The 20,443-nt window shown below is 43.9% G+C and overlaps 1 protein-coding gene across 1 annotated transcript in view; it reads right to left on the bottom strand.

The window, feature by feature from the left end:
• The window catches only part of LOC127909502 (sushi domain-containing protein 6-like), a 61,088-nt gene that overhangs the window by 24,290 nt on the left and 16,355 nt on the right, over positions 1-20,443 (bottom strand). Inside the window, exon 2 of the mRNA XM_052471371.1 lies at positions 19,906-20,065. Coding sequence (XP_052327331.1) covers positions 19,906-20,023 — 118 coding nt within the window. The 5' untranslated portion in view covers positions 20,024-20,065. The remainder of the gene's footprint in view (positions 1-19,905; positions 20,066-20,443) is intronic.

The raw sequence follows: 20,443 nt of genomic DNA, 5'->3' as shown, positions 1-20,443 counted from the left end.
CGATCAGGGTTCTGTGGCTAGCAGTCCAAAGGGACCCTGATCGTCGTACTCACGGCGATCAGGGTCCTGTGGCTAGCAGTCCAAAGGGACCCCCGATCGTCGTACTCACGGCGATCAGGGTTCTGTGGCTAGCAGTCCAAAGGGACCCTGATCGCCGTACTCACAGCGATCAGGGTCCTGTGGCTAGCAGTCCAGCCTACCCTAGGCTACCCTGCCGCCTCTACACTCTAACCACTAGGCTACCCTGCCGCCCCGGGGTAATTTATAAATCCAAAAATTGATGCAGCAACTACAGATGGCCCCTTTAAGTCCATCAAAAGTGTATCAGTTTGAGCATGTGTCCAATAGCATGAATTAGACTGAGCAATAAAACCCCCACTTTTATTCCATAGGCTGGGATGCACATATATACAGTATATCCCATGCCCCAGGGCAGTGTTTGGGGACATTGCCCTGTGTAATGTGCCGTATCTCAGATGGAATGTTAAACGGGTGTCCCGACTCTCTTGTGGTCACTAAAGATCCCATGGCAGATATTGTAAGAGTAGGGATGTTTAACCCCCGGTGTCCTGGATATATTCCCAATCTGACCCTCATACCATCACGGTCACCTAATCATCCCCAGCTTCCAGTTGGCTCATTCATCCCCCCTCCCTCCTCTCCCCTGTAACTATTCCCCAGGTCATTGTTGTAAATGAGAACGTGTTCTCATTCAACTTACCTGGTAAAATAAGGGATAAATAAAAACACAAATGCTTCCAACTTGAGTTGTTTATTGAATAATAGTTGATAACATTACTTTGTGTTGAATAATAATTGATCATTTTACGTTGCGTTTGTGTGAATGGTTGATTGTGTTTCGTCATACACTGTGGGGTCCTGTTATATTTCCTTATAGGTACACCCTATATTGTTAAAGGCTATTGTAACAGAATAACTTTAGTAGGGCTGGACCCGGCGCGAACCAGGGACCCTCTGCACAATACAAAGTCACCTGGCATCGTACCCATCGCTCCACAAAAGATACGGCCCTTGTGAGCAAAGGGAACCACTGATTCTCTATGTATGTGATTTAGCGCATAAGTATTGAGATTCATCGTTGATTCTATATGTATTGCCTGATTCTATATGTACACCTGGGTGAGGATTCTCATGATTCTCCATAAGTATTGTGATGTATTGTGATTCTCTATGTATTGTGATTCTATATGTATTGTGATTCTCATATAATGTGATTATCTGATTCTATATGTATTGTGATTCTATAAGTACTGAGATAATGATTCTATATGTATTCTATATGTATTGTGATTCTATAAGTCTAATGATTCTCTATGTATTGTGATTTTAATGATTCTCTATGTATTGTGATTCTAATGATTCTAATATTCTCTGTGTATTGTGTGATTCTATAAGTATTGTGATTCTCATGATTCTCTATGTATTGTGATTCTATATGTATTGTGATTCTATAAGTACTGAGATAATGATTCTATATGTATTGTGATTCTAATGATTCTATAAGTATTGAGATTCTCATGATTCTATATGTATTGTGATTCTATATGTATTGTGATTCTCATGATTCTATATGTATTGTGATTCTATATGTATTGTGATTATAATGATTCTCTGTGTATTGTGATTCTAATGATTCTATATGTATTGCGATTCTAATGATTCTCTGTGTATTGTGATTTTAATGATTCTCTATGTATTGTGATTCTAATGATTCTCTATGTATTGTGATTCTATATGTATTGTGATTATAATGATTCTCTGTGTATTGTGATTCTAATGATTCTCTATGTATTGTGATTCTAATGATTCTCTATGTGTGATTGTGATTCTATATGTATTGTGATTCTGATTCTATATGTATTGTGATTCTATAAGTATGTATTGTGATTCTATATGTATTGTGATTCTAATGATTCTATATGTATTGTGATTCTAATGATTCTCTATGTGATTCTAATATTGTGATTCTAATGATTCTCTGTGTATTGTGATTCTCATGATTCTCTATGTATTGTGATTCTATAAGTATTGAGATTCTCATGATTCTATATGTATTGTGATTCTATATGTATTGTGATTCTCATGATTCTATATGTATTGTGATTCTATATGTATTGTGATTATAATGATTCTCTGTGTATTGTGATTCTAATGATTCTATATGTATTGTGATTCTCTATGTATTGTGATTCTATATGTATTGTGATTATAATGATTCTCTGTGTATTGTGATTCTAATGATTCTCTATGTATTGTGATTCTATATGTATTGTGATTCTATAAGTACTGAGATACTCATGATTCTATATGTATTGTGATTCTATATGTATTGTGATTCTCATGATTCTATATGTATTGTGATTCTCTATGTATTGTGATTCTATATGTATTGTGATTCTCTATGTATTGTGATTCTCATGATTCTATATGTATTGTGATTCTATAAGTATTGTGATTCTCATGATTCTATATGTATTGTGATTCTATATGTATTCTGATTCTCATGATTCTATATGTATTGTGATTCTCTATGTATTCTGATTCTCATGATTCTATATGTATTGTGATTCTCATGATTCTATATGTATTGTGATTCTATATGTATTGTGATTCTATATGTATTGTGATTCTATATGTATTGTGATTCTATAAGTATTGTGATTCTCATGATTCTATATGTATTGTGATTCTATATGTATTGTGATTCTATATGTGATTTGTGATTCTATATGTATTGTGATTCTATATGTATTGTGATTCTCATGATTCTATATGTATTGTGATTCTATATGTATTCTGATTCTCATGATTCTATATGTATTGTGATTTCATGATTCTATATGTATTGTGATTCTCATGATTCTATATGTATTGTGATTCTATGATTCTATATGTATTCTGATTCTCATGATTCTATATGTATTCTCATGATTCTATATGTATTGTGATTCTCATGATTCTATATGTATTGAGATTCTATATGCATTGTGATTCTATATGTATTGAGATTCTATATGTATTGAGATTCTCATGATTCTATATGTATTGGGATTCTCATGATTCTATATGTATTGAGATTCTCATGATTCTATATGTATTGAGATTCTCATGATTCTATATGTATTGTGATTCTCATGATTCTATATGTATTGAGATTCTCATGATTCTATATGTATTGGGATTCTCATGATTCTATATGTATTGAGATTCTCATGATTCTATATGTATTCGTGTTCTCATGATATTATTTTTTTATTGTGATTCTCATGATTCTATATGTATTGAGATTCTCATGATTCTATATGTATTGAGATTCTCATGATTCTATATGTATTGGGATTCTCATGATTCTATATGTATTGGGATTCTCATGATTCTATATGTATTGAGATTCTCATGATATTATTTTTTTATTGTGATTCTCATGATTCTATATGTATTGAGATTCGATGTTTCAAACATATTGCTCACCATACGTCTGCTGCAGAGGGACAAGAGAGAGGCACGAGAAAATAAGTCATGGAAAATAGATGCAGAAAACAAATTGTCTTCCTATTTAAATAGAAGATGGTGAACAAGCTTTGAAGGAAAAATACTGGAGTTTTGGAGCAGCTACAGCCAACTAGTATAAAAAAATAACATTGCAATATTGTCAAAACGATACAATAGATCGTCTAAGATAATATCCTGAGATCTAACTGTATCGACCCCCCCCCCCCCACCATCACCTTTACCTGCTAGCTACGTGGGGACACTGCACTATTTGATTTTATGTTTTGGCCCACACAGTCCACACACATGCTGCCCAGTTACACAAACTGATATCAACTCAGGTCTCTCAGAAGACGAGGGATCCTTAATGCCGTCTTCGTTGAGAAACTGTATATGCTGGCCAACAGACGAAAACAGTCTCTCACAGAGAGTACATAGGCCTACACGCGTGCTGACAGTTAAAGAGAGAGTTGCACCACAGACACAGACACAGACACAGGCTGAGGCCGGCCTTGAGACACACCTCACAGCTGACTCACTGGATGGGGAAACTAGGCTACTCGAAGCTAACAGTGTTACATATCACGGACCTGTAACACAACAAGCTTGATGCCCGTGTGAAGACGAGGTATCTAGCCGTCTCAGGTTCTCTCCAGGTGTCAGGCTGTCACACTGAGATCTCTCCTTCTCTCTCACTGTTGTGCTCTCATGTTTCTGTGCATTCAGACAGCAGACGGGTGGGGGGGGGGTCAGGCTGTCACACTGAGATCTCTCCTTCTCTCTCACTATTGTGCTCTCATGTTTCTGTGCATTCAGACAGCAGACGGGTGGGGGGGGGGGGTCAGGCTGTCACACTGAGATCTCTCCTTCTCTCTCACTATTGTGCTCTCATGTTTCTGTGCATTCAGACAGCAGACGATGGGGTGGGGGGTCAGGCTGTCGCACTGAGATCTCTCCTTCTCTCTCACTATTGTGCTCTCATGTTTCTGTGCATTCAGACAGCAGACGATGGGGGTCAGGCTGTCACACTGAGATCTCTCCTTCTCTCTCACTATTGTGCTCTCATGTTTCTGTGCATTCAGACAGCAGACGATGGGGTGGGGGGTCAGGATCTGTCACACTGAGATGTGTATAACTAAGAGACCAGTCAGGTGTGTATAACTATGAGACCAGTCAGGTGTGTGTGGGGGATAACTATGAGACCAGTCAGGTGTGTATAACTATGAGACCAGTCAGGTGTGTATAACTATGAGACCAGTCAGGTGTGTATAACTATGAGACCAGTCAGGTGTGTATAACTATGAGACCAGTCAGGTGTGTTTAACTATGAGACCAGTCAGGTGTGTATAACTATGAGACCAGTCAGGTGTGTTTAACTATGAGACCAGTCAGGTGTGTATAACTATGAGACCAGTCAGGTGTGTATAACTATGAGACCAGTCAGGTGTGTATAACTATGAGACCAGTCAGGTGTGTATAACTATGAGACCAGTCAGGTGTGTTTAACTATGAGACCAGTCAGGTGTGTTTAACTATGAGACCAGTCAGGTGTGTATAACTATGAGACCAGTCAGGTGTGTATAACTATGAGACCAGTCAGGTGTGTATAACTATGAGACCAGTCAGGTGTGTATAACTATGAGACCAGTCAGGTGTGTATAACTATGAGACCAGTCAGGTGTGTATAACTATGAGACCAGTCAGGTGTGTATAACTATGAGACCAGTCAGGTGTGTATAACTATGAGACCAGTCAGGTGTGTATAACTATGAGACCAGTCAGGTGTGTATAACTATGAGACCAGTCAGGTGTGTATAACTATGAGACCAGTCAGGTGTGTTTAACTATGAGACCAGTCAGGTGTGTATAACTATGAGACCAGTCAGGTGTGTATAACTATGAGACCAGTCAGGTGTGTATAACTATGAGACCAGTCAGGTGTGTATAACTATGAGACCAGTCAGGTGTGTATAACTATGAGACCAGTCAGGTGTGTATAACTATGAGACCAGTCAGGTGTGTTTAACTATGAGACCAGTCAGGTGTGTATAACTATGAGACCAGTCAGGTGTGTATAACTATGAGACCAGTCAGGTGTGTATAACTATGAGACCAGTCAGGTGTGTATAACTATGAGACCAGTCAGGTGTGTATAACTATGAGACCAGTCAGGTGTGTATAACTATGAGACCAGTCAGGTGTGTTTAACTGTATATTCCAGCTACCGTCTCCTACCGTCCTCTTTCACTACAGAGATCATTGAGCAGGTTGACGCTGAATAGGACAGAGACAACTGAACTCTATATCTACTGAGGCAGATAGAATAGGACAGAGACAACCGAACTCTATATCTACTGAGGCAGATAGAATAGAGACCAGAGACAACTGAACTCTATATCTACTGAGGCAGATAGAATATGAGACCAGTCAGGTGTGTTTAACTGAGACCTAGGTGTGTATCTACTGAGACCAGATAGGTGTGACAGAGACAACTGAACTCTATATCTACTGAGGCAGATATAATAGGACAGATACTACTGAACTCTATATCTACTGAGGCAGATAGAATAGGACAGAGATAACTGAACTCTATATCTACAGGTGTGGCAGATAGAATAGGACAGAGACAACTGAACTCTATATCTACTGAGACCAGAGGCAGATAGAATAGGACAGTCAGATAACTGAACCAGTCTATATCTACTGAGCAGTCAGGTGTGTTTAAGAGACAACTGAACTCTATATCTACTGAGGCAGATAGAATAGGACAGAGACAACTGAACTCTATATCTACTGAGGCAGATAGAATAGGACAGAGACAACTGAACTCTATATCTACTGAGGCAGATAGAATAGGACAGATACTACTGAACTCTATATCTACTGAGGCAGATAGAATAGGACAGAGACAACTGAACTCTATATCTACTGAGGCAGATAGAATAGGACAGATACTACTGAACTCTATATCTACTGAGGCAGATAGAATAGGACAGAGACAATTGAACTCTATATCTACTGAGGCAGATAGAATAGGACAGAGACAACTGAACTCTATATCTACTGAGGCAGATAGAATAGGACAGAGACCACTGAACTCTATATCTACTGAGGCAGATAGAATAGGACAGAGACCACTGAACTCTATATCTACTGAGGCAGATAGAATAGGACAGAGACCACTGAACTCTATATCTACTGAGGCAGATAGAATAGGACAGAGACCACTGAACTCTATATCTACTGAGGCAGATAGAATAGGACAGAGACAACTGAACTCTATATCTACTGAGGCAGATAGAATAGGACAGAGACAACTGAACTCTATATCTACTGAGGCAGATAGAATAGGACAGAGACAACTGAACTCTATATCTACTGAGGCAGATAGAATAGGACAGAGACAACTGAACTCTATATCTACTGAGGCAGATTATGGACAAGAGGTCAAGGGGTTCCCTATTGTCTGGCTGAACACCTAACACACACACACACACACACTTTGTAGGAGCAAATGGGCGTTGTACATTGGGGCAGGGGGGAACAGATGGAACAGAGAGAGCAGATGGAACAGAGAGAGCAGATGGAACAGAGAGAGGCGCAGCGGTCTAAGGCACTGCATCTCAGTGCTAGATGCGTCACTACAGACCCTGGTTCGATTCCAGGCTGTATCACAACCGGCTGTGAATGGGAGTTCCATAGGGTGGCGCACAATTGGCCCAGCGTTGTTAGGGTTTGTTCGGGGTAGGCCGTCATTGTAAATAAGAATTTGTTCTTAACTGACTTGCCTAGTTAAATAATAAAAATAAAAAAAGAACAGGGGAAAGTCCCCTCTTTCTTGTCCCATGGACAGCTGGAAGGCAGACATTCCTTCCTCTCAGCTCCAAACAAAGAGAGCAGCCTCTGTCTGACCAGCCCAAAACCCCTCCCACACACACACACACACTAGAGACAAACCTGGTCATAAATTACACCCTCACACATGCTGTTCCAAACACTGCACGACATTCCACTGCATGTACTCTGTTCCAAACACTGCACGACATTCCACTGCATGTACTCTGTTCCAAACACTGCACGACATTCCACTGCATGTACTCTGTTCCAAACACTGCACGACATTCCACTGCATGTACTCTGTTCCAAACACTGCACGACATTCCACTGCATGTACTCTGTTCCAAACACTGCACGACATTCCACTGCATGTACTCTGTTCCAAACACTGCACGACATTCCACTGCATGTACTCTGTTCCAAACACTGCACGACATTCCACTGCATGTACTCTGTTCCAAACACTGCACGACATTCCACTGCATGTGCTCTGTTCCAAACACTGCACGACATTCCACTGCATGTACTCTGTTCCAAACACTGCACGACATTCCACTGCATGTGCTCTGTTCCAAACACTGCACGACATTCCACTGCATGTACTCTGTTCCAAACACTGCACGACATTCCACTGCATGTACTCTGTTCCAAACACTGCACGACATTCCACTGCATGTACTCTGTTCCAAACACTGCACGACATTCCACTGCATGTGCTCTGTTCCAAACACTGCACGACATTCCACTGCATGTACTCTGTTCCAAACACTGCACGACATCCCACTGCATGTGCTCTGTTCCAAACACTGCACGACATTCCACTGCATGTGCTCTGTTCCAAACACTGCACGACATTCCACTGCATGTACTCTGTTCCAAACACTGCACGACATTCCACTGCATGTACTCTGTTCCAAACACTGCACGACATTCCACTGCATGTACTCTGTTCCAAACACTGCATGACATTCCACTGCATGTACTCTGTTCCAAACACTGTTCCACTGCAACTCTGTTACAACACACTGCACGACATTCCACTGCATGTACTCTGTTCCAAACACTGCACGAATTCCACACTGCACGCACGACATTCCACTGCATGTGCTCTGTTCCAAACACTGCACGACATTCCACTGCATGTGCTCTGTTCCAAACACTGCACGACATTCCACTGCATGTGCTCTGTTTCAAACACTGCACGACATTCCACTGCATGTGCTCTGTTCCAAACACTGCATGACATTCCACTGCATGTGCTCTGTTCCAAACACTGCACGACATTCCACTGCATGTGCTCTGTTTCCAAACACTGCACGACATTCCACTGCATGTGCTCTGTTTCAAACACTGCACGACATTCCACTGCATGTGCTCTGTTCCAAACACTGCACGACATTCCACTGCATGTGCTCTGTTCCAAACACTGCACGACATTCCACTGCATGTGCTCTGTTCCAAACACTGCATGACATTCCACTGCATGTGCTCTGTTACAAATACTGCACGACATTCCACTGCATGTGCTCTGTTCCAAACACTGCACGACATTCCACTGCATGTGCTCTGTTCCAAACACTGCACGACATTCCACTGCATGTGCTCTGTTCCAAACACTGCACGACATTCCACTGCATGTGCTCTGTTCCAAACACTGCATGACATTCCACTGCATGTGCTCTGTTACAAATACTGCACGACATTCCACTGCATGTGCTCTGTTCCAAACACTGCACGACATTCCACTGCATGTGCTCTGTTCCAAACACTGCACGACATTCCACTGCATGTGCTCTGTTCCAAACACTGCATGACATTCCACTGCATGTGCTCTGTTACAAATACTGCACGACATTCCACTGCATGTGCTCTGTTCCAAACACTGCATGACATTCCCACTGCATGTACTCTGTTCCAAACACTGCACAACATTCCCACTGCATGTGCTCTGTTCCAAACACTGCACGACATTCCACTGCATGTACTCTGTTACAAATACTGCACGACATTCCCACTGCATGTGCTCTGTTCCAAACACTGCACGACATTCCACTGCATGTACTCTGTTACAAATACTGCACGACATTCCCACTGCATGTGCTCTGTTCCAAACACTGCACGACATTCCACTGCATGTGCTCTGTTCCAAACACTGCACGACATTCCCACTGCATGTACTCTGTTCAAAACAGAAGTAGGAATCCTCATCCACATCCAGTTTACTGATCTCTGTTCTGATGTTCAGAAGCTCTTTTCAGTCATAGGAAACGATTGAGGAAACATTGTTCATAAAAAGATAAGCCCTAAATAAAAAATAAAAAAAATAAATATAATAGTAAAATGTATTCAGGAGCCGGGAGGAAAACAGCAGATATTCATTCCAGCTCCGTAACTAGTAACTAACACATTACATTTAGAAAGTAACCTACCCAATCCTGCAGGCACCACACATAAAGATGGTGACGGTCAATAGACTCACGGTAAACGCTGCGTCAGTGTGTAGCCATGCCAACCATAATTCCTTTAAATTGAGCTTTTCATATTAGCTGCTTTTACTGTGAGTCAATGTTTTACATTTCACATAGTTCTGTCCTTGAGCTGTTCTTGTCGGGTAATGTTCTGTATTATGTCTTGTTTCATGTTGTGTGGACCCCAGGAAGAGTAGCTGCTGCTTTCACAACAGCTAATGGGGATCCTAATAAAATATCAAAACACCAGTCTCAACGTCAACAGTGGAGAGGCGACTCAGGGATGCTGGCCTTCTAGGCAGAGTTCCTCTGTCCAGTCTCAACGTCAACAGTAGAGAGGCGTCTCAGGGATGCTGGCCTTCTAGGCAGAGTTCCTCTGTCCAGTCTCAACGTCAACAGTAGAGAGGCGACTCCGGGATGCTGGCCTTCTAGGCAGAGTTCCTCTGTCCAGTCTCAACGTCAACAGTAGAGAGGCGTCTCAGGGATGCTGGCCTTCTAGGCAGAGTTCCTCTGTCCAGTGTCTGTGTTCTTTTGCCCATCTTAAATATTTTCTTTTTATTGGCCAGTCTGAGATGTGGCTTTTTCTTTGCGACTCTGCCTAGAAGGCCAGCATCCCGGAGTCGCCTCTCCACTGTTGATGTTGAGACTGGTGTTTTGCGGGTACTATTTCATGAAGCTGCCAATTGAGGACTTGTCTGTTTCTCAGAACTAGACACACTAATGCACTTGTCCACTAACGCACTTGTCCTCCCTCCTCACCTAGGTCTACATATTCTCCTACCCAGGCAGACATGTTGGGAGCCTGGTCACACGGCTGACATTCATTAACCTATATTAACCGTCATCACAGACAGCTGGCTTGTCATTCACCACCCACTGACAGGGCAACTTAACTCAATTGCTTTTAGTTTCACTGTGGTTGTAAACAGTGGACCTCTGACCTTCCTCTTGTCTAGCAGTACCTAATAAGGAAGTGAAGAGAGAGAAGTCAAACAACAAGAGAGTCAAGGTCCCACAATCTACAAACTGCACCAAACCGAAACTTAAGGGACACACAGAAACTGAGTGCTGAAACACATATTTCAGAGCAACAGCTACACAGCAATAATCGACACGTGTACACACAGGCACACACACACACACACAAACGCCCTCCTCTGTCACTACTGGCTTTTCCGGTGATCTAGCTGTGTCTGTGTGAGGAGCTCAGTGTGGCTGTGATGTGGTGTTCTGTCCAACTCCAACACCCTGCTGAAAGACATCTTTGTCCTCACCTTTCAAAAGGAGCAGCAGCAGGAGCTAGATAAATAAAGGTTAGTTAAATAAAAGGCTAGTTAAATAAAAGACTAGTTAAATAAATGCTAGTTAAATGAAAGGCTAGTTAAATAAAATGCTAGTTAAATAAAGATTAGTTAAATAAAAGGCTAGTTAAATGAAAGGCTAGTTAAATGAAAGGCTAGTTAAATGAAAGGCTAGTTAAATGAAAGGCTAGTTAAATAAAATGCTAGTTAAATAAAGACTAGTTAAATAAAAGGCTAGTTTAAGTAAAGGCTAGTTAAATAAAAGACTAGTTAAATAAAGGCTAGTTAAATGAAAGGCTAGTTAAATAAAATGCTAGTTAAATAAAGATTAGTTAAATAAAAGGCTAGTTAAATGAAAGGCTAGTTAAATGAAAGGCTAGTTAAATGAAAGGCTAGTTAAATAAAGACTAGTTAAATAAAAGGCTTGTTTAAGTAAAGGCTAGTTAAATAAAAGACTAGTTAAATAAAGGCTAGTTAAATGAAAGGCTAGTTAAATAAAATGCTAGTTAAATAAAGATTAGTTAAATAAAAGGCTAGTTAAATGAAAGGCTAGTTAAATGAAAGGCTAGTTAAATGAAAGGCTAGTTAAATGAAAGGCTAGTTAAATAAAATGCTAGTTAAATAAAGACTAGTTAAATAAAAGGCTAGTTTAAGTAAAGGCTAGTTAAATAAAATAAATAAAAGGAGCAGGAGTAGCATATTGGTTTCCTCCTCCCTGTGCAGGCCTGGGGCTAGTGGTTCAGCCTGGAGGGGCTGGCTAACAGTCATTCTCTCCTCCCTGTGCAGGCCTGGGGCCAGGGGTTAAGCCTGGAGGGGCTGGCTAACAGTCATTCTCTCCTCCCTGTGCAGGCCTGGGGCCAGTGGTTCAGCCTGGAGGGGCTGGCTAACAGTCATTCTCTCCTCCCTGTGCAGGCCTGGGGCCAGTGGTTCAGCCTGGAGGGGCTGGCTAACAGTCATTCTCTCCTCCCTGTGCAGGCCTGGGGCCAGTGGTTCAGCCTGGAGGGGCTGGCTAACAGTCATTCTCTCCTCCCTGTGCAGGCCTGGGGCCAGTGGTTCAGCCTGGAGGGGCTGGCTAACAGTCATTCTATCCTCCTTGTGCAGGCCTGGGGCCAGTGATTCAGCCTGGAGGGGCTGGCTAACAGTCATTCTCTCCTCCCTGTGCAGGCCTGGGGCCAGTGGTTCAGCCTGGAGGGGCTGGCTAACAGTCATTCTCTCCTCCCTGTGCAGGCCTGGGGCCAGTGGTTCAGCCTGGAGGGGCTGGCTAACAGTCATTCTCTCCTCCCTGTGCAGGCCTGGGGCCAGTGGTTCAGCCTGGAGGGGCTGGCTAACAGTCATTCTCTCCTCCCTGTGCAGGCCTGGGGCCAGTGGTTCAGCCTGGAGGGGCTGGCTAACAGTCATTCTCTCCTCCCTGTGCAGGCCTGGGGCCAGTGGTTCAGCCTGGAGGGGCTGGCTAACAGTCATTCTATCCTCCCTGTGCAGGCCTGGGGCCAGTGGTTCAGCCTGGAGGGGCTGGCTAACAGTCATTCTATCCTCCCTGTGCAGGCCTGGGGCCAGTGGTTCAGCCTGGAGGGGCTGGCTAACAGTCATTCTCTCCTCCCTGTGCAGGCCTGGGGCCAGTGGTTCAGCCTGGAGGGGCTGGCTAACAGTCATTCTATCCTCCCTGTGCAGGCCTGGGGCCAGTGGTTCAGCCTGGAGGGGCTGGCTAACAGTCATTCTCTCTTCCCTGTGCAGGCTTGGGGCCAGGGGTTAAGCCTGGAGGGGCTGGCTAACAGGTCTTTAGGGGGGCGTCTTGAAAGGAACAGAACAGAACAGACAAAGGCCATCGTTTCCTGCAGGTTTTGTTTGCTAGATAGGCCATGTGGTTTAGGGTTAGTAAATGTCCTGTATGAGGCTGAGAAACAGAACAGTGAACAGGCTGAGCCATAAACACACAGTGAACAGACGCTCACACCCTAGCTTAGCCTACACCCGCTCATTACCAGGGAGTAGCCTAGCCTACACGCTCATTACCAGGGAGTAGCCTAGCCTACACGCTCATTACCAGGGAGTAGCCTAGCCTACACTCTCATTACCAGGAGTAGCCTAGCCTACACGCTCATTACCAAGGAGTAGCCTAGCCTACACGCTCATTACCAGGGAGTAGCCTAGCACGCTCATTACCAAGGAGTAGCCTAGCCTACACGCTCATTACCAGGGAGTAGCCTAGCCTACACGCTCATTACCAGGGAGTAGCCTAGCCCCGCTCATTACCAAGGAGTAGCCTAGCGTACACGCTCATTACCAAGGAGTAGCCTAGCCTAAACTTCTCTTTCACAACAATCACTTCACAACTCATGAAACACACACACGTTTCCTCGACAGTGGTGTAACACAGTAAGTCATACAAAGAGCAACCACGGTCTTTCTAACATACTGACCACACCGCTCACATCGCACGAGCGTTGCAGAATAGATGTAAACATACATGTTATTCAGTCATTGCACCCACGTTGCTCGCGCGCGCCAACGAGCGTCTGCGATGCAAAAGCGCTAAAAATAAAAGTCAGTTCTATTTGTGACGCTGAACACTGTGCAAGTCCTGCCTCTCCATCTCCTCATTGGTTTATAGAAGCAGATACCCACGTGCCATCTCCTCATTGGTTATACCCACGTGGGTGATTGAAAGATGAACTGAGTTTGGTCGGTCGTCGTGGTAACTATGAAATGTCAATCACCATATCAAGTCCAAAGAAGAAGAGGCCTGGAAGGAGAGATGACTAGAAACATTTTGGTTGACTGTTTTATGTGTAGGTTAATTGTCAGAGTAAAGGACCTTGTGCATTTAAGGTAAAATAACAACCCAACATTTATATCCCAGGACAAATTAGCTAGCAACAGCAAGCTAGCTAAATAGGACAAATTAGCTAGCAACTGCAAGCTAGCTAAATAGGACAAATTAGCTAGCAACAGCAAGCTAGCTAAATAGGACAAGCTAGCTAGCTAAATTGCCATAAATGTTTAATGCTTTTTGACCTGTGGTTTAAAGTTTGTTTTGATATTTCAACCTGTGTGTCCTGATCGCTTTTGGTGTGCGAGGACAAAAACATTTTGTGCACGATGGCGCGCGGCCGGTTTGGGTACGGTGTAAGACAGACACAGCAGCCTGTTCTTTCTATGAGATGGCCCTCAGCAGCAGCAGTGAGAGCTTATCAGTGGTAGACAAAGAGAGCTGTGAGAGATTCATATGAAGCCAAGAGAATGGAAAACAAATCAGAGGACAAACACAAAACAAGTGTTTGAGGACAAAAAGACAGTGTGTGAACAGACCAAACATGGGAATAAAACGTCCACGGTCCTCTCCTCCTCCACTTCTCTCTCTCTCTCTCTCTGCTACACAAAGAGACGTCAGTTTGTTCTGGGCCAGAGCGGAGCCATTTTAACAAAACACATGTCTTGTCGCCCACTGACCCACACAGAGAGACAAGGCCTGTGTGAGATTAACTTTTAGCCCCCAAACTGTTCACTTCCTGTCACCATCCTAAGAATCAGCGAGAGGTTTATTCCTGACCATTGATCAATGCTACGCTAGTAGAAAAGTCAAGAGGGTGAATCAGAGTTTATTTATTTAATCTTTATTTAACTAGGCCAGTCAGTTAAGAACAAATTCTTATTTTCAATGACTGCCTTGTTCAGGGGCAGAACGACAGCTCTGGGATTTGTACCTTGTACCTTGTCAGCTCGGGGATTTGAACTTGCAACCTTCCGGTTACTAGTCCAACACTCTAACCACTAGGCTACCCTGCCACCCCAGAGTAAAGGTGTTGTTTGTATACAGGCCTGGATCTTAGATCTATGTCTCAGAGGAAGAGAGTTTACTGTAACTAACTGGCTGTGTGCAATGAATTAACAAAACTAAGTTACACGATCAGTGGGAACTGCATCACTTCTCGTCTCTGTTCCCCTCCCCCCTCCTGACTGTTTGTGACTACTTCCTCTGGGACTACACACTCATCTACAGACAGGCGCACAACAAGAGGCTATGCCAGATGTCTGTGTAACATAATAAACATGTACTGTAGTGATTGGAGTCCAGGCATGTAAGTACAACCACACTATGCATCCGTTTTCAAACACTGTACTACTATTCGAGGTGTACAGTGCTAAGCTCTTTGAAGCCTGTTTGGCACAACAAGTCTCAGTATGCACACGTATAGGCCTACATTTCTGCTCAGTGGTCACCTCTATTAACCTGCCGGGACTTTGTTTGCATGTGGATGGAATAAGACTGTCAAGAATAATGGACTTTGAGGATTTGATATTCATGAAACCCTACAGCAGAACAATCATCCGACTCATATATATGTATATATATGATGCGCCCTGGGCTAACCTGTGACCTGTGACCTGTGACAATAACGTGTTATGGTGGAGCTTATGAGGGATGGCTCGAAGGAGAGGAAATTAAGGTTTGTTTGAAAACATCAAAGATCATTGAAAGATCCATTGGAGGAGGAACGATCTAAGGTACCTCCCTCTGACCACCTCCTCCAATGAGATTTGAGAGAAAAAAAAAAGAGGAGACAAGGACAGCGGAAACATGATTTACCGGCTAGTAACTTTTTCAGACAAGGCCACAGACTGAGGAGACCAAACCAGAGGATGAGAGATATGAAATAAAGATAAATTAAACACGGGCTTGTAAAGCTGATAACGATCTGTTCCTGCCGGGGATGTCATCTCTACGATCTGTTCCTGCCAGGGATGTCATCTCTACGATATGTTCCTGCCGGGGATGTCATCTCTACGATCTGTTCCTGCCAGGGATGTCATCTCTACGATCTGTTCCTGCCAGGGATGTCATCTCTACGATATGTTCCTGCCAGGGATGTCATCTCTACGATCTGTTCCTGCCAGGGATGTCATCTCTACGATCTGTTCCTGCCAGGGATGCCATCTCTACGATATGTTCCTGCCAGGGATGTCATCTCTACGATCTGTTCCTGCCAGGGATGTCATCTCTACGATCTGTTCCTGCCGGGGATGTCATCTCTACGATATGTTCCTGCCAGGGATGTCATCTCTACGATATGTTCCTGCCAGGGATGTCATCTCTACGATCTGTTCCTGTCAGGGATGTCATCTCTACGATCTGTTCCTGCCAGGGATGTCATCTCTACGATATGTTCCTGTCAGGGATGTCATCTCTGCGATATGTTCCTGCCAGGGATGTCATCTCTGCGATATGTTCCTGCCAGGGATGTCATCTCTGCGATATGTTCCTGTCAGGGATGTCATCTCTACGATCTGTTCCTGCCAGGGATGTCATCTCTACGATATGTTCCTGCCAGGGATGTCATCTCTACGATATGTTCCTGTCAGGGATGTCATCTCTGCGATATGTTCCTGCCAGGGATGTCATCTCTGCGATATGTTCCTGCCAGGGATGTCATCTCTGCGATATGTTCCTGTCAGGGATGTCATCTCTACGATCTGTTCCTGCCAGGGATGTCATCTCTACGATATGTTCCTGCCAGGGATGTCATCTCTGCGATATGTTCCTGTCAGGGATGTCATCTCTGCGATCTGTTCCTGCCAGGGATGTCATCTCTACAATCTGTTCCTGCCGGGGATGTCATCTCTACGATCTGTTCCTGCCAGGGATGTCATCTCTACGATCTGTTCCTGCCAGGGATGTCATCTCTACGATCTGTTCCTGCCGGGGATGTCATCTCTACGATATGTTCCTGCCGGGGATGTCATCTCTAAGATCTGTTCCTGCCAGGGATGTCATCTCTACGATCTGTTCCTGCCAGGGATGTCATCTCTACGATATGTTCCTGCCGGGGATGTCATCTCTACGATCTGTTCCTGCCGGGGATGTAATCTCTACGATCTGTTCCTGCCGGGGATGTCATCTCTACGATCTGTTCCTGCCAGGGATGTCATCTCTACGATCTGTTCCTGCCGGGGATGTCATCTCTACGATCTGTTCCTGCCAGGGATGTCATCTCTACGATATGTTCCTGCCAGGGATGTCATCTCTGCGATCTGTTCCTGCCAGGGATGGCATCTCTACGATCTGTTCCTGTCAGGGATGTCATCTCTACGATCTGTTCCTGCCAGGGATGCCATCTCTATGATATGTTCCTGCCAGGGATGTCATCGCTACGATCTGTTCCTGCCAGGGATGTCATCTCTACGATCTGTTCCTGCCAGGGATGTCATCTCTGCGATCTGTTCCTGCCAGGGATGTCATCTCTACGATCTGTTCCTGCCAGGGATGCCATCTCTACGATACGTTCCTGCCAGGGATGCCATCTCTACGATCTGTTCCTGCCAGGGATGTCATCTCTACGATCTGTTCCTGCCAGGGATGTCATCTCTACGATCTGTTCCTGCCAGGGATGTCATCTCTACGATATGTTCCTGCCAGGGATGTCATCTCTACGATATGTTCCTGCCAGGGATGTCATCTCTACGATCTGTTCCTGCCAGGGATGTCATCTCTACGATGTGTTCCTGCCAGGGATGTCATCTCTACGATCTGTTCCTGCCGGGGATGTCATCTCTACGATCTGTTCCTGCCAGGGATGTCATCTCTACGATCTGTTCCTGCCGGGGATGTCATCTCTACGATCTGTTTATCTGCTGGGAATGAGACTGGATGCAGCAACACACTCTGGTATATATGGGCCCGATTGGCAGAGGCACGTACACACACACACACTCCGCCTGAGGACACAAACTCCTTGCTCTCCTTCCCGCTGGCGTTGGCTGCAGATGAAGGTGGGAGTGTGTGTTAGAGAGAGAGAGGGAGAGAGAGAGAGAGAGAGAGAACGTGAGCCTGAAACGAGCCCCCACGAGCTCTCTGTGACTCACGAGCGTTACACAAGACCGTAACCCTAACACGAGTACACAGGAGCCGATGCTAACCGGCACGCGGCAAACACACATCCACCCACACACGAGGACCATGTCGAGGACCAAGTCTCACTTTGTAGACTTGAAGGAAATTACACCAACTTCTATGCCTGTGCTCAGCACTTCACTGCCAGTCAGTTTTGCTGCGCGAGTTGGGATATAGAATTCGTATTTCTTTGTGCGATTAGCAGCTATGAAACAGAAAAGAACAGAAATACTTGGAAAATAAATACTGCAGCATTTTTCTGCTGCAAATCGCAACTTGCACAATTACTAGTGATACTTGATTTTTGACTATTTATTTATTTGTGAATGTAAATGTACTACAGCTACTGATGTATCAGCGACTGTTGTATCTACAGCGACTGTTGTATCAATATGTTTTGACCATGACAGTTTACAATCCAGGGTTATACCCAAGCAGTTTAGTCACCTCAACTTGCTCAATTTCCACATGATTCATAACAAGATTTAGTTGAGGTTTAGGGTTCAGTGAATGATTTCTAACTAACTGCAGCTCTTTGTTGAGTGTTGCAGTCATTTCAGTCATTGTAGTAGCTGACGTGTTATAGTGTTTAGTCATCCGTATACATAGACACGTGGCATGTCCTTAGTCATGGTTCTTTACCATTCAGCCATCAGATTTGCCACCAATGCTCCTTATAGGACACATCACTGCACTCTATACTCCTCTGTAAACTGGTCATCTCTCTCTGTATACCCGTCACAAGACCCACTGGTTGATGCTTATCTATAAAACCCTCTTAGGCCTCACTCCCCCTTATCTGAGATACCAACTGGAGCCCTCATCCTCCACATACGGCACCCGTTCTGCCAGTCACATTCTGTTAAATGTCCCCAAAGCACACACATCGCTGGGTCGTTTGTCTTTTCAGTTCGCGACTAAAACGAGCTGCAACAAACACTCAAACTGGACAGTTTTATCTCAATTTCTTAATTCAAAGACTCAATCATGGACACTCTTTCTGACAGTTGTGGCTGTTTTGCGTAATTTATTGTTGTCTCTACCTTCTTGCCCTTTGTGCTGTTGTCTGTGCCCAGTAATGTTTAATCCATGTTTTGTGCTGCTGCCATGTTGTGCTGCTGCTACCATGTTGTGCTGCTGCTACCATGTTGTGTTGCTGCCATGTTATGTTGTCGTCTTAGATCTCTCTTTATGTAGTGTTGTGTTGTCTCTCTTGTCGTGATGTGAGTTTTGTGTTGCTAACTTACTGTGATGTTGTCTTAGATCTCTCTCTATGGAGTGTTGTCTCTTTTGTCGTTATGTGAGTTATGTCCTATAATTTTTATTTTTATTTTTAATCCCAGCCCCGTCCCCGCAGTAGGCCTTTTGGTAGGCCGTCATTGTAAATAATAATTTGTTCGTAACCTTTATTTAACTAGGCAAGTCAGTTAAATAAAAAAATAAAAAAGTAAAGATTGAAAAAAAGCAAGGGGCCTAAACAGCTGCCCTGGGGAATTCCTGCTTCAACCTGGATTATGTTTGGTTTCCATTAAAGAACACCCTCTGTGTTCTGTTGGACAAGTAACTCTTTATCCACATTATAGCATGGGGTGTAAAGCCATAACACATATGTTTTTTCCAGCAGCAGACTATGGTCGATAATGCACTGAAGTATAACAAGACAGCCCCCGCAATCAATCTCTCAGACAATCAGTAATTTGTGTAAGTCCTGTGCTTGTTGAGTGTCCTTCCCTATGTGTGTGCTGAAAGTCGGTTGTCAATTAGTTTACCGTGAAATAGCATTGTATCTGGTCAAACACAATTTTTTCCAGAAGTTTACTAAGGGTTGGTAACAGGGTGATTGGTCAGCTATTTGAGCCATTAAGGGTATGGTGTGGGTATGGCAGGAGTTGTCTCCTACCTGATGCGTGTCCGTGGGGGAGCAGAGCGAGGAGGAGGAGGAGTACAGATGTAGCCAGTCTGTGGACTGGAGAGGAAGCCAGGGCTCTCGTCTCACACGATACCATTCCATCACTCATCTTTCCCCTGGATACCAGCTCTACAGTCCGCTGAGGTTCAACCTACAGGGAGAGAAAGTTAGGGGAGGTAAGGACAGATTAGTTCAGTACCAACAGCAAGGATTACATAACAGAGAGAGAACGCCAGAGGTACTCTGCAATAGGGCTGAGGCGGTCATAACATTTTGCAAGCCAGTAAATGTCATGCAAATGTATTTTTATTTAAGTAGGCGAGTCAGTTAAGAACAAATTCTTATTTACAATGACGGCCTACCCCCGGGCAAATCCTAAAGACGCTGGACCAATTGTGCGCCACCCTATGGAACTCAACCAATCACAGCAGGTTGTGATACAGCCTGGAAGTTAGTCGTGATTGGTCTACACACCTTAGATTGTCTTAGAAATCACAACACATAGGCACCATGCTGCGACTCCATATTG

The sequence above is a fragment of the Oncorhynchus keta genome, chromosome 19 (assembly GCF_023373465.1).
Source record: "Oncorhynchus keta strain PuntledgeMale-10-30-2019 chromosome 19, Oket_V2, whole genome shotgun sequence".
Classification (NCBI taxonomy): Eukaryota; Metazoa; Chordata; class Actinopteri; order Salmoniformes; family Salmonidae; genus Oncorhynchus; species Oncorhynchus keta.
This window is presented reverse-complemented; position numbering and strand designations above follow the sequence as displayed.